At 39.3% G+C, this 13,312-nt stretch overlaps 1 protein-coding gene across 1 annotated transcript; it reads left to right on the plus strand.

Moving 5' to 3' along the window:
• The first annotated feature begins 153 nt into the window (after positions 1-153).
• Positions 154-9,775, plus strand: PNN (pinin, desmosome associated protein). Its single transcript, XM_042814462.1, has 9 exons — positions 154-313; positions 507-578; positions 1,338-1,406; positions 2,929-3,001; positions 3,082-3,176; positions 5,210-5,285; positions 6,892-7,047; positions 7,136-7,274; positions 8,257-9,775. The coding sequence occupies exons 1-9, from the start codon at positions 201-203 to the stop codon at positions 9,537-9,539; spliced, it is 2,076 nt and encodes a 691-aa protein (XP_042670396.1). The 5' UTR covers positions 154-200; the 3' UTR covers positions 9,540-9,775.
• The last annotated feature ends 3,537 nt before the right edge of the window (positions 9,776-13,312 follow it).

The following is a 13,312-nucleotide window of genomic DNA, read 5'->3' on the forward strand; positions in this document are numbered from 1 at the left end:
AGTGCGGAGAGCCTTTCCAGGAGGGCGTACCCTTTCGCTTCAAGCCCGCCTATTGGCAGTCGGCGGCGTCCGCCGAGGGGCTATTGGCTGCGCCGTCCCGTCCCTCGCGGAGCCGAGTGGCGGCTGTCGGGCGGAGCCTCTCCCGCCGTTACCCAGCGGTGCCTTGCGCTGGGCCCCGGCTAGGCCGCGCGGCGGGCGGTATGGCGGTGGCAGTGCGTGCGCTGCAAGAGCAGCTGGAGAAGGCCAAGGAGAGCCTTAAGCACGTGGATGAGAATATCCGCAAGCTCACGGGCCGGGACCCCAACGATGTGAGGTAAGGGGCGGCTTAGCGGGGTCGTCTCGAGGAGGCCTCCCCCGCATCTCCGGCGCGGCCCCGGGCCGGTTGGCGGCGTCCCCGCGGGGGTGGGGGGGCAGCGATGGCTGCGGGCCCCGCGCCTGAGGCAGCGCCGCGGGAACGCTGCGAGGGGCCCGGGCGGTGCCGCTGAGCGTTGTGCTGTCTTCCGCAGGCCCCCTCAGAACAGACTGCTGGCCCTCTCAGGCCCTGGTGGAGGTAGGGGGCGAGGGAGCTTACTGCTGAGGTAAGGATCCGCGGCTCTCCTTTTCTCTCGTGGCGCCGGGTTGCTGTCTTTGCGTGTTCTGCGTTCTTGATTTGATCCCTGTGCTCGCTGTAAGGGATCGGAAGCTGCTGCTGTAACAACGCGGTCGAGTGGGAGGCCTGCAAGGGCAGCCGGGGTTCGATAGCCTGCGGTGCCTGGTTTGATACCGGTGGCTTTCCTTAGCGCTTCCAGCCGTTACCCTTAAAGTGAAGGAGGACCTTCAGAATGAAGGGAGGTGCTCTCTGCTGAGGTGGGCCTCCTTGCTTTGAAGTGGTGCAAAATCACTGTCTTGGTGGTTAAGAAACTGGTAGTATTTCTGGGGAGAATAGAAAAAAGAATGGAACTCTCCAAAATTCCCAAAACTCATGTAGGTGACTTCTTTTGGGAATTTACCATCTCTACCCTCTTTTATTTTCTTATCTCTGTGGTAGAGCCAGAATCAAGAACAGACTTGTACTCAGTAATTTCATCTTATCGAATATGTAGTACATTCCTTTTCTTTTGTTAAATTTCAACACCAAATTGTTGCTGAGGCCTTAACACTTTAAAAACTAATGCAAAAAACTTTTTGAACCTACTGAGGTAGCTCATTTGAGGGTAGCAGCTCATCTGCGTAAGTTTAAATGGGTTGATTCACATACAGTGCATTTAAATACTTTATTCCTGTAGTAACAGTCAAATGATTACAGAATTGAGTAAAATGTATGCCTTGCTCTGAGATCACAAGTGGTTTCCTTTTAGGCGTGGATTCTCGGATAGCGGAGGAGGACCCCCAGCCAAACAGAGGGATCTTGAAGGGGCATCCAGTAGGTGGGTGGAAAAATGCATGTAGAGACCTTGCTTTCTCAGAATGAGAATTTGTAACAGTATATTCTAAATACTTAGATGCAATAATTTAGTAAATGATGACCTTCTATGTCTTCTTCAGAAATTTATTCGTGACTTGTGAGAAAGTTTTTGGAGCTGACTGTGTTGGAATCTCTTTTCTAAATCCTATAGTATTTTAAAGATTATTAGAGTAATATGAAGACTACAGCAATAATATAAAGATAAAATCAGTACTAAGACTCTTGCACAGTGGAGACACTTAAACGTATAATTCTTTCTCTGCTGGATTCAAGGGCTTATGTGGCCTCTGGAATCACTGTGGAGAGAACTGTATAGAGAATTAAATAACTTTGTGTATTTACGATGGATAGAAAACTCAAAGGTGTTGAAATCTCACACGCACTATAATGAAGAGCACTTCTCATTTTTGTACTTGCTCCAGTGCAGTGGAGGGGTATTTCTTGTTCCTTGTCCATTCTGCAGGCAACTCCTCCTTTAAATTTCTGGGCGTTTTTGTTGCAGGCTGTAGTGAGTTGATCAGTTTTCTGAATATAGTTACAGTGTTAGATGCCAAATTGTAAAATCTTGATTTAAAAACTTACACTAAGTAAAGCAGGAAATTCATTGCAGTTTGCTGTGTTAAATTTTGCATATTAGCTCGGACTTGTTTAACAATAGACACAAATTGTGACTAGGATTTCCCTTTCATTAAGTTTAATGCCTACTGTGTGACAGTATATACAGAGATTTCAGGCTTTCACAATTGGATGCAGATCCATCAGATGTGGCTTTGGTTGTAGTGAGCTGCATTTTCTGAGCGCTTACATGCAGTGCTAAATCTTGACAAAAGCAACACTTGCTTTTTAATTTTTGAGTTCTACAAAATGCATACTGGAAAATGGCTGTACTGATAGTAAACTGCTATACCACAAAGCTGAGATCAAAAGCTGAAAATAACTTTCATTTAATAAATTGCCTAGCTTTCTTTGTTGAAAAACCTGAGGTTATCCAAGGGCTCAGGTCCCAGCTAAATGCTTTGTCTGTCCTTAACTGTTTTCTAGGTATTTGCCTAGATAACCTCAGTAGCATTTTGAATTTGAGAAAACCGTACTGCCCTCTGTGTCTTGATGCATTTAAATCTAACTCATATTTCTCTTACATAAATAAACATTTTAGGCATTCTGGAAAAAGAAAAGCCCAAACAGGAAACAAAATCCGTAACTGCTCTAGAAAGTCAAATAGGGCAGTAACATGGGTTCTTCATTTTTACTTTACTACTGAAATATCATTGAAATTTAAATCACTTTTTCTCACGTGGTATTAAAAATCTTTTTGAACAGTATTTTTTTAGGCAGTGCTGTGAAAGCACTATTTATCTCTTCTCACTGTTCTGATTAACAGTTTTAGTGGAATTGTTGGTTCTGCTGACTATATATGCTGACATATACAGATGCAGTTGTTAACAAATGTTCTCCAGTGGCCAGTAATGCTTTTTACTCCTCAGGCTGGGTGGAGAGCGTCGGACGAGAAGAGAATCACGCCAAGAAAGTGATGGAGAGGATGATGATATTAAAAAGGTAATGCACGACAAAGGGAGCTGTGTAGGAAGAAGGAAAGCATTTAGGTGAACTAAGAAGTTTGTATTTTTCTGTTGTAGCCAGCATTACCATCTTCTGTTGTTGCTACCTCCAAAGAGCGAACACGTCGAGACCTTATACAAGATCAAAATATGGATGAGAAAGGAAAACAAAGGTAGGCAGCAGTCTCTTCATGCATTTATGTGATGCTTCAGAGTCCTAGCTTAGGAAGTAACTTTAGTTTTTAAAAGGTGTTATACAGATGCTGTTATGTATCAAAGATGGTTTTGAAGATGCACCAGAATAGAGTAGATTGTAGATTTGGTTTAGGTAAATATTCTCTCAAAATATTTACAGTGGTAACAACAAATCATTCATGTAACACAGCTGAAAGAGATTCTGCTTCTCAAGCCATCTACAACAATAAGATTGTTATTGTAACAGGTCCTCTTTAAGTAGGACAACTTAATTGGTTACTTAACATTTTGGACTGTTAAAACAGGAAATAAACCCAGAATGTGAACACAGGGACATCCATTCTGCCCTGCTTTGTGATATAGAAGATTGTGTCAATGTATCTTGGAAGTAACCTGTTGTGTACCTTTATAGCTAGTAAGTATACATCTTGAAAGAGCAGTTGCCAAAGACAGTACAGGTGATTCTTACTACTCCCACTTACTTTGTTGGCTGAAAAAAGGTTTTAAGCGTGTAGTTTTCTTTTTTTGCAGAGTAGCTCCTTCATGGTTTTTTTTTTTTAAATTCTTACTATACTTTTAGGCTAGTTGTGCATATAATTTGACATTCCTTTTGCCTCTTTAAATTCTTAGTGTTTATATCTCCTTTTTCTTCTTGTGCATGTGTGTGTGTTTTAAAGTAGCTCACTAAAGTTCTTGTTAAGATGCACTTATTTTTGAGAAGAGCTGTTGGAAAAGCAGCTTTGCAGCAGTATCCAACTTCTTGGACTCTCCAGTCAGCAGCCTATCTGGTGTCATAATCACTTATGCCTCAAGTAGAATCAGAGCTGAAATAGTGAACTATTTTGCACTTCTTTGATGAGGAACAGAGATCAATAGAACAAAAAGACACTTTGCTTGGTCGTCTTTTGCTGCTTCTAATGCTGCTGTTGCTTCCATCATTAGTTCCTGACTTTTTCCCTACAGAAGGAATGGTGGTGGACTTTTATAGGGCTTTTGGCACAAAAGGTTTGTCTGTTTGCAATTGTAGTTTTAGCATTTTGCATTTGAGTTGTGTTCTGGGGAGGTGAGAAACAGTGTTGATCTTCATCTGACTCATTGGAAAGAGGCCTTCAGGGAGACAGCATCCATTCAGCTCTGGCTTTGCTCAGGGTTTTCTGGGTTGCCATTTGTATACAGATACTCTTGGTCAGGTAATCTCTAGCTTTCAGCTCTTCACCTATTGCTATTTTTGCTGTTGCATGAACAGGTAGTTTTATCTCTGCGTGCCAGGTTATTGCCACTGGAATAGAGCCTTGGAGTCCTGAGTGAGAATGTAGTCTTCTTTCTTCTCATTAGGTGAAAGTTCAAGGCAAGTAAGAAAGTCAGCTTCTTGTTATAAAGGCTTAATTTTGCATTAAATGGGAAGAAAGAGAAGGTGAAATTCAGGAAGCTGGTTCATAAGAAGGGAATTCCTTGAGGAATTTTGTTTACGTAAATTTCTCCAAGTGCCCTTAATTAAATAAGAATTCTGGTGTGCAGTGTCTTATATAATAAGATATTGTTAGTTAGATCATTGGCAGATAGTCTTTCACTCCTCTGTGGCTGTATTACTGCTTAATCCCCCCAGTGGCACAGGGATGTTCTTCAGACAACTTAACAGCCTTCCAATTCAGTGCCTTTTTGAAATCTCACTCTGTGTTTACTCAGTCTTTTCTTCCATGGCCTCCTTTTGTTTTCTTTTTTTATATTAGTGTTGTTATTTTCTGATGTGCAGAGCTAATTTTCCCAATGCTAACTGTGCTGTGTTACAGATAGGTGCTGTGTCTTACCCTTAAGCAAAACATGATATCATGGTGTAAGTTATATCCTCAACTGCTGGCAGTCGGTTTGTTTTCTATTGCTAGTGGCCTTGTGTAGTACTGAGCCTTTAAAAATAACCATCTCTGAGGTGGAAAAGTTTCTCTGACTGTTTATACAAATAAAAATCTTGGTGCTTGAACTGAATCTCAAACTTCTTTTTGTTTTTACTCAGGAATCGACGTATATTTGGCTTGTTGATGGGCACTCTTCAAAAATTTAAGCAGGAGTCCACAGTTGCTACTGAGAGGGTACTTATTTTTAGTTCTATAAGTCTTTCAGTTGTAAATAATAAAACCAAATTGTCTGATTAAACTGCTTTAAATAGCAATGAACATTTCCATGCTGTGACTTACAGATGTCGCAAATTGGTAATAGTACAAATGGGTTTTTGTTTGCTTTGATTTACTTGCATTGGGGGTGGGGAAGCAGGAAAGAGACTGCAGTGATTTTATGACCCTGCAATGCTTTTTGACCATTGTGGAAGTGGTAAGGCAATGATCTGTTAAGAATTTCAGTTCATCTTCAAAAGATATAAAATTCAAAATAGATTCTCTTTTCTTATCGGTGCTTCTTAGGGCATTTCAAAATTCCTGAAATTTGAGTAGAATGATACAGGAACATACAGCTTTGTCATGCCTTCTGCTTAAATACAAGTGGCAGTTTGCTCTATAGTAGAGAAAATGAGCATTCCTAGTTTTAGTGAACAAGTGTGTGACTGTGCTGCATTGCAAATTTTGTAGCTTAGTGGTAACTTCAATATTTTGGATCTAGGTTGGTGGTAATTGGTTTTTTTGCATGCTCTTTTGAATAGTGGATGCTGTAGCGCCTCTTACTGTTGTCCTAGGTGGGTTATTCAATTAAGAATAATATTTACTTGTAGATTACAAACAGCGTTTAAATGTTCGTGGAGATTGTATTTCCAGCAGTCTAGAAGCAGATACAAATTCCTTAAATTAATAACCACTTCTGTGTGGTTTTAGCATACCTAGGTTGCAGTGTTGATACTGATTACTTTGCAACTCAGGATTTAGATATCCTAATGTTTTATCTAAATAGTACTGGGCAAAAAGTTCTCTGCCTTCTTGCCTTCAGAGTAGGAAACGATTACAAGAGATGGTCTGGCGGTATGTTTGCGTAAGAAAGACTGAGAGGTTCCTATTCATTGCAACATATTTCTGAGAATATGCTGCTATTTCATATATAAAATCTTACTTGAAGTCAAGGTATAAACCTAAGGAGTTAGGACACAGATATTTTTTGTCCAAGCACTAAACTATATGTGTGTGTGTGTGTATATATATATATTCTTAAACAACTATTTTGCAATCTGAGCGTATGGCAATATAAGGATATGCAAATAGGGCACTCTTGGGTTACAGTGACATACCTAATTAATGGTGGCAATACTCCAGAGTATCTGTGATATGATTTGTTTTGTTGTTTACAAACTTCAGCCTGTCTCCCTTCATTTGCTTGTGGAGAAAGTGTTGTTTTCTCTTCTGGCTGAAGTGCCTGAAATGTGTTGCTTTTTGTCTTCTGTTGCTTTTTTTCCCTGCCGTTTGGAAAAAAGTGTTAGAGCTTGTGTTGAAAATTCAAATCCAAACTGAATGATAGAAAAGCAGTTAAAAAGCCATAGGGGTGCATAGTTATATAGTTAATCCTCCAAAAATTGTGTGCCAGCAAGGACTGGCACTGTTTTCTTCCATTACCTGTAATTTAGTAGATTAAGTAGATAAAGATTATTTGTCCTTTGGAAATGCCTTTTACAATATAAATAATTTTAGTTGTACCAAAGCAGGATACTTTCTTGATTTAGAAAAAAAAAAAATTAAAATGAATATTTCTTTATCTTAGCAAAAGAGACGACAAGAAATTGAACAAAAACTTGAAGTACAAGCAGAGGAAGAAAGAAAACAAGTTGAAAATGAAAGACGTGAGCTGTTTGAAGAAAGGCGTGCTAAACAAACGGAGCTGCGGTTACTGGAGCAAAAAGTAGAGCTTGCTCAGTTGGTAAGCTTTAGTTTTGCTCTCAGATCTTTCTGTCACAAAAAACACACTCTTCTATATCTTAGGGGATATTTTTGTTTTCAATTCTCAGCAAGAAGAATGGAATGAACATAATGCAAAAATAATTAAATATATAAGAACAAAGACAAAACCTCACTTATTCTACATACCTGGCAGAATGTGTCCTGCTACACAAAAGTTGATGGAAGAATCACAGAAAAAAATGAATGGTAAGTGTTGTTTGTGATACATGACTGCTTTTGTTCTTGCCTCCCCTTGGTGTCTGTTCTACAAATTTAAGTCTTTCTGCTTAGATACAGTAATTTCATGGTTAGAGCAAACTGCTCTTGCATGGGTGTTCATCAAAAGTAAAAACGTTAGTCCTTCAGTGATTTTAGTTTTGTGCTTTAATTCTCTTACAAGAGGTGTATATGTGAGCTTGGAAGAACCTTTTTAAAATGTTCTTTAAATTTAGTACCCAGATGTACGCTGAGGCAGCAGCTTCATTTTCAGAAAGGCCCATTCTACAGTTTGGGAACAGAAGAAAACGCAGGGTTTTCTTGTCCATTTCACTTTAGGAGTTGTGAAACTCTTCCTTAAAGCATAGCACTAGAACTTTGACTTTTTATTTCCTTGCGTGTTCCTGTATCTGTTTCACAGGATGATTATGTTTTCCTTTTGGAAAACAATTCAGAATACTGCAGGTGATGGTAGTCCTGCTGTTCATTTGATTAAATTGAATTTATCCTTTCCTTAAGGAAGTTTTCTTCATTACCTGGGGTGGGGAATAATGGAAGCTGAATTAACTGTCTGAATAGCTTATATTATTAAAACTTTTTTTTAATATCTGATCTGCTTTCCACTGATTTTTAGTGTCCTTTGTTTGCCTTATGTATAAATACAGCTATTATTCCTGAATACCAAGGAATTTAAGTACAGTTTTGATATATTCATTTTAGTGAAGTCAAAAGTACTCCTAGTTTAGATCTAGGATTTTGTTGTTTTGACACTCAGCAGAGCTGTTTATCCTACTTATTTTAAATTAACCTGCGATCCATTTCATTATGCATGAATGGCTCACTATTTCAGAATGAATAAGGATGAAGTTCTTAAACATTTTGATCACTTACTAGCTTATAATTAAGGAGAAAATAATCTTCAGTTTCTGTAGTTACCTGTCTGAAACTGTTGTTGGTGCATTTTATTCCCTAGCAATTTTTGAAAGCAGGCGCAATGAATTTGCAGAGCAGATTAACAAAATGGAGGCCAGGCCCAGAAGACAATCTATGAAGGAAAGAGAGCAGCAGGAGGTGCAGAATGAAGAAAAGAAGGAAGAACAGAACAAGGAGCAGGAAGAGGGTAAGGTGGTTCAGCAGGTGGAAGAGTTGGAGACAGGTAATCAGCACAATGATGTAGAAATGGAGGAGGTAGGGGAGGAAAAGGGAAAAATAGGTTCAGGGCATAGTGATGCAGAGAAAGAACAGGAAGAGGAAGAACAGAAACATGAAATAGAGATTAAAATAGAAGAGGCTGCTGAGGTGAGGGACAATGACAAGCAACAGGATGGTCAGCACGAAGAGGTCACAGTTGTAAAAGAGGAAAATGAAAATATTCAGCCAGTGGATAATGAGCAGGATATGGCTGAAATGAATGAGGCAGATAGTGTAGAACCTGTAGATAATGAGAATGGCAAAGAAGTAGAACCAGAAATGGAATGTGAAGCTCAGCCAGAAAAAGTGTGTGATATTCCTTCTCCTGAAAAGGAGAAAATTATCAAAACAGAAACTGAAGCTGAAGCTGAAGAAAAACAGGAGCAGGCATCTGAAGCTCAGCCAGAACCCATGGCTGAGGCCTTATCTCAGCCGCAGTCTGTGCCACCACCACAGTCACCTCAGTTATCTCAGTCTGTTCAGGATACAGAGCTCCAGACAGACAAAGATGAAAATGCTGTGGTGTCTGTAAAGGTCGAGGCACAGGCAGAGCAGAATCAGACACTGAGTGCAGAAATGAAAAATAAGACTAGAAGTAGAAGCAGGGGTAGGGCAGGGAACAAAGCTGCTAAGAGCCATAGTCGCAGCAGCAGCAGCAGTAGTAGCAGTAGTACTTCAAGCAGCACTAGTAGTGGAAGTAGTTCCAGCACTGGCAGCACTAGCAGTCGGAGTAGTTCCAGCAGCAGCAGCACGAGTGGAAGTACCAGCAGGGACAGTAGCAGCAGTAGCTCTACCAGTAGTGAAAGTAGAAGTCGGAGCAGAGGAAGAGGTCATAACAGAAACAGAAAACGCAGGAGGAGTGCAGAAAGGAAGCGAAGGGATGCTTCAGGAGTAGATAGAAGTCACAAGTCCTCGAAAGGTGGGAGTAGAGATGCAAAAAGTTCAAAGGATAAAAGTTCAAGATCTGACCGAAAGAGATCTATATCAGAGAGTAGTCGGTCAGGCAGGAGAACTTCACGGAGTGAAAGAGACCGTAAATCAGACAGGAAAGACAAAAGGCGTTAACAGAAGAGACCAAGCTTCCTTAGTCTAATCTTTGCAGCAGAAGATTATTTGAGCGAAAGGATTCCGTGTAAGGAGGAGGAGAAGGCTGCCTTAAGAATTGCATGCTGTAAAAAATCTTTTGGAAAAATGCAGACTGTTTACCAGGCATTCTTGTACTTTTTACATAATTTTGTAAAAGGTTACCTACCAAAATTATGTGAAGTTCCTGAAAATGTAAAAATAAAAAATTAACACTCCTTTGCATCTCTTTTTTTTTTTTTTTTTTTTTTAATATTCTGTATTCATTAAGATCCTCTGTATATTTTAATAGGCAAATCTATAAGTTGGTGTGATCACTTTTTCTGTATCATAAGCTTTTTTTGTAGAAATAAATGTGCGTTTTAAATAAATTGAGATGTCTTGTTGACACTTAAATTCCCCTTTTAGATCAGATGTAAGGAGGCAATATTGCAGGAAACGTAAAATTTTGCTTTTCCCCTCTATTTCTTGCAATAATGGGAAACTTAAGGCTCTCCAATCCCTCCAGTGCTAGATGGGAAGGAAAAGTAATTGCTTTGAATCTATGTTTTTTTGTTTTCTTCTGTAATCACAAATTCTTAGTCAGTTCTATATTCCAGTTCTATGAAACTTTTTCCTACCTGTAGGCAAGCAGTGATTAAATGTGAACACTTAAAGCTGACCAAGATAGCTCAAGTCAGTCTGGAATACTGCTCTCACCTGCTTTCTGCAGGTACTTTGGTAGTGTACATTTTATGTTTTGAGGTAGTTGATATGTTTAGTAATGCTCCTTGCTTTGATGGACAGTGGCAGAAAGACTTCAGCTCGCTTCTCAACCAAGAGTATGTTTTAGTTGCAGTCCTATCTTTGATCCCTTCATACCACTAGGAATAATTACATTGCAGTGTTGGAGTTACTCGGGTCTACCTAATACTGACATTGTGTGCGTGCAAGACTGTTTCCTGAATGTATTTAATACAACACAAAGTGGTATGTTATTATGGAGAGGAATTCTGTTTTATATAATTTTGTATGAAGAACAATAACATCTGTTGCTGTGTTCTGTACATGTGCAAATAAATGTTGCTTTGTAGACTACTCTCAATGCCTATGTCTGTTTCTGTAAGACAAGTGTACTGCCTTTGTATGCTGTATGGGAACTGCTGGGTCGCGGCCTGAACCTCTGATGGATCACCTGAGGTGAGCAATGAGTCAGGCACAGGAGCACAGGTGAAGGCAATTCACCTGTGTTGCTGGAAGGGGTGGAGCCTGGCTGCATCCCTCTTAGACCTATTTAAGAGCTGACTGCCAGTGGGGAAGGATCTCGTCTGGAGATCGGCTCTGCTGGAGTTTGTGAGTGAGCCCAGGATAGGGGTACGCTTTCTATCCATTCTCTTTTATTATCATTATCTGCTTTGCCTAACTCTCTTGTTTATTTTGTGATTATAACATCCTAATATTCATTGATTATACATATGCATAAAACATATATCGTAACTGCAGGTGACTGTACCTTAGTTTTGTATGTGAAATAATTCTTACAGGTTTTAATTCATGCCTGATAACTGAATGTGAAACACTGCTATAGTTTGGATTGTTTGGGTGGGAAGAGAATTCATCTTGTGCAGAACCACAGCTTGGGGAGACCTGGAGAGATTTCCAAATGGAAACAAGCAATAAGTTAATTTTAATTCATCAAATACTACACATACGCTTTCCTGGAACATGATGTGCATAGTGGTAGTTGGGAGGGTGTTACTTTTTAAACACTTCTGTACTCTAAGTAGAGAGAGAGTTCTGAATCACTGATCCTTATTGCTTACAGAAACATGTCTAGCAAGGGATGAAGTTGGGATTTCTTCCAGTATGGATTTAAATGCTGGGAAAGCTCCTCAGGTTTCTTCTCTCAATGAGTTCTGCATGTTATTCGGATTCTTGATCCATTCATTACCTCAGTATCCCATCTTCTCAGCTGCTCTACAAACAAGGTTCCTTTTTACCTCTCAGAAGTCTTCTGCCATACCTTCAGAGGAAAGTGATCAGTGTGGTTTTCTGGGTGTGGGTTTGGATTTTTTTGTTTGTTTGTTTTTGAGCCAAAATGTTCAAACGTCTTAAGGTATTAAACAGTATTTTACCACTAGGAACACATTTTTATAATGAGTAGTTGAATGCGTGTTATTGCCTTGCATGTTTCTAAAGACAATTTGAAATGAGGAGTTAGCAAAAGCCGTTTCAATTTTCTTGGTTTTCTTGTTGAGGTGTATAACATGAAGTATTTTGAAGGTTTGTCTTTTTAAGCTGGAGAGATCCAGTGTTGAGTAATACATTTTGTAGGTTCATTGAGAGGGTTTTAATAGCTAATGCTGTAGTTACACAAAGCTGTAGAAGAAGGCTGCTTCTTAAAAGCTATATTAACAGCATGTATAATAAGCAGGGAGTCCTGGTATGTAAAGTAGGGAACAGGTTGAGCACATTATGATTTTGTGTTTCAGGTTACTATTCACAGGATCACAGAATTGTAGGGGTTGGAAGGGACCTCCAGAGATCATCGAGTCCAACCCCCCTGCCAAAGCAAGTTCCCTACAGCAGGTCGCAATTATTTAATATTTAAATTTAATATTTAAGCAATATATTCTTGAGAAGGTGAGAATACAGGTATTTTGTTGTTCTTACGAAGCAGGAGATGTGCTTGATAGTTCAATGCTCCTTTCAAGAAACAACTGCCACTACTTAACGGTGCTGGAATTGATTTTGCTAAGCCTAAGCAGCTCAGTGAGACATATGTATCAAAATGTTGGTATCTGATACATTTCTGAGAATGAAGTTTTCTAAGAGCTAGATATTCCAACCAATATTCTACTGGTGTAGTATAATATAACAGTATGCTATTAGCACAGTGCTGCAGAAAGACTCGTGGTGGTGGTGTTTTTGTTTTTTTTTAGTTTTTACGTTTTATTTTCAGTAATTCAGTTACATTTCAAAGTTCTACCCTCTCACACAGGAATGTTTTTACAATAGTAGATAAAACTGTGTATTCTCTTAGCGTGAGATGATTTCAGAGATATGGATAAGACTGAGATCATGAGTGAAATTTCCTTCTCCTCTTCCAAGACTACTATTTCAAATAGTGGAAACTGAATATATATTTCAGTATGCCATAAATATTTAAAGACAGAATTTGGTGAAACAGTTTTGGGGTTCTGGGAATTAAGTGCAGATAATATGTGACTAGAATGTCATTAAAATGTTTTGTTTCCTTTCCCTGTAGTGATGAGTAGAGATGAAAAAATACTCTGACCTCACTTCACTCAAGTAATGTAGGAAAATGAGTGATCAAGAAGAGCAAAAACTAATAAAGTTGAGATACTTTATATGAGTGGTCAATAAACCACATGTAGTGCTTGCATGAAGTGGCATGCCCTGCGTTTAAATAGGAATTTAGAATATATATACAGAGGTGGTTTTTTACAGTGCTTTTATACTATGTGCACTGTCTCTATACCATTTATGTGCCTCCATTTTCTTCAGTCTTGATGGAGAGAGAAGCTGGAAGTCTCCAGGAATGTGTTGTTTTCCAGGATGTTCTACTCCAAGTCATTGTCAGAGCAGGTGGATTGTTTGTGAACACTAAGCTGAAATATGACCTTGCATAGAATGTAAGCTTCTTCAAATCTGTGTTTCTTCACTTGACTGGATTTCTTTGTTCTTGGAACGATTTCATTTTAAGTATTCAAAAGAAACTTGAAAGTATTTTTTTTCTGAAGAGGTATTAGCTT

Source organism: Centrocercus urophasianus, unplaced genomic scaffold (assembly GCF_019232065.1).
Source record: "Centrocercus urophasianus isolate 14NV4802_14NV808 unplaced genomic scaffold, USGS_Curo_1.0 seq_14, whole genome shotgun sequence".
In the NCBI taxonomy this organism is placed as follows: domain Eukaryota; kingdom Metazoa; phylum Chordata; class Aves; order Galliformes; family Phasianidae; genus Centrocercus; species Centrocercus urophasianus.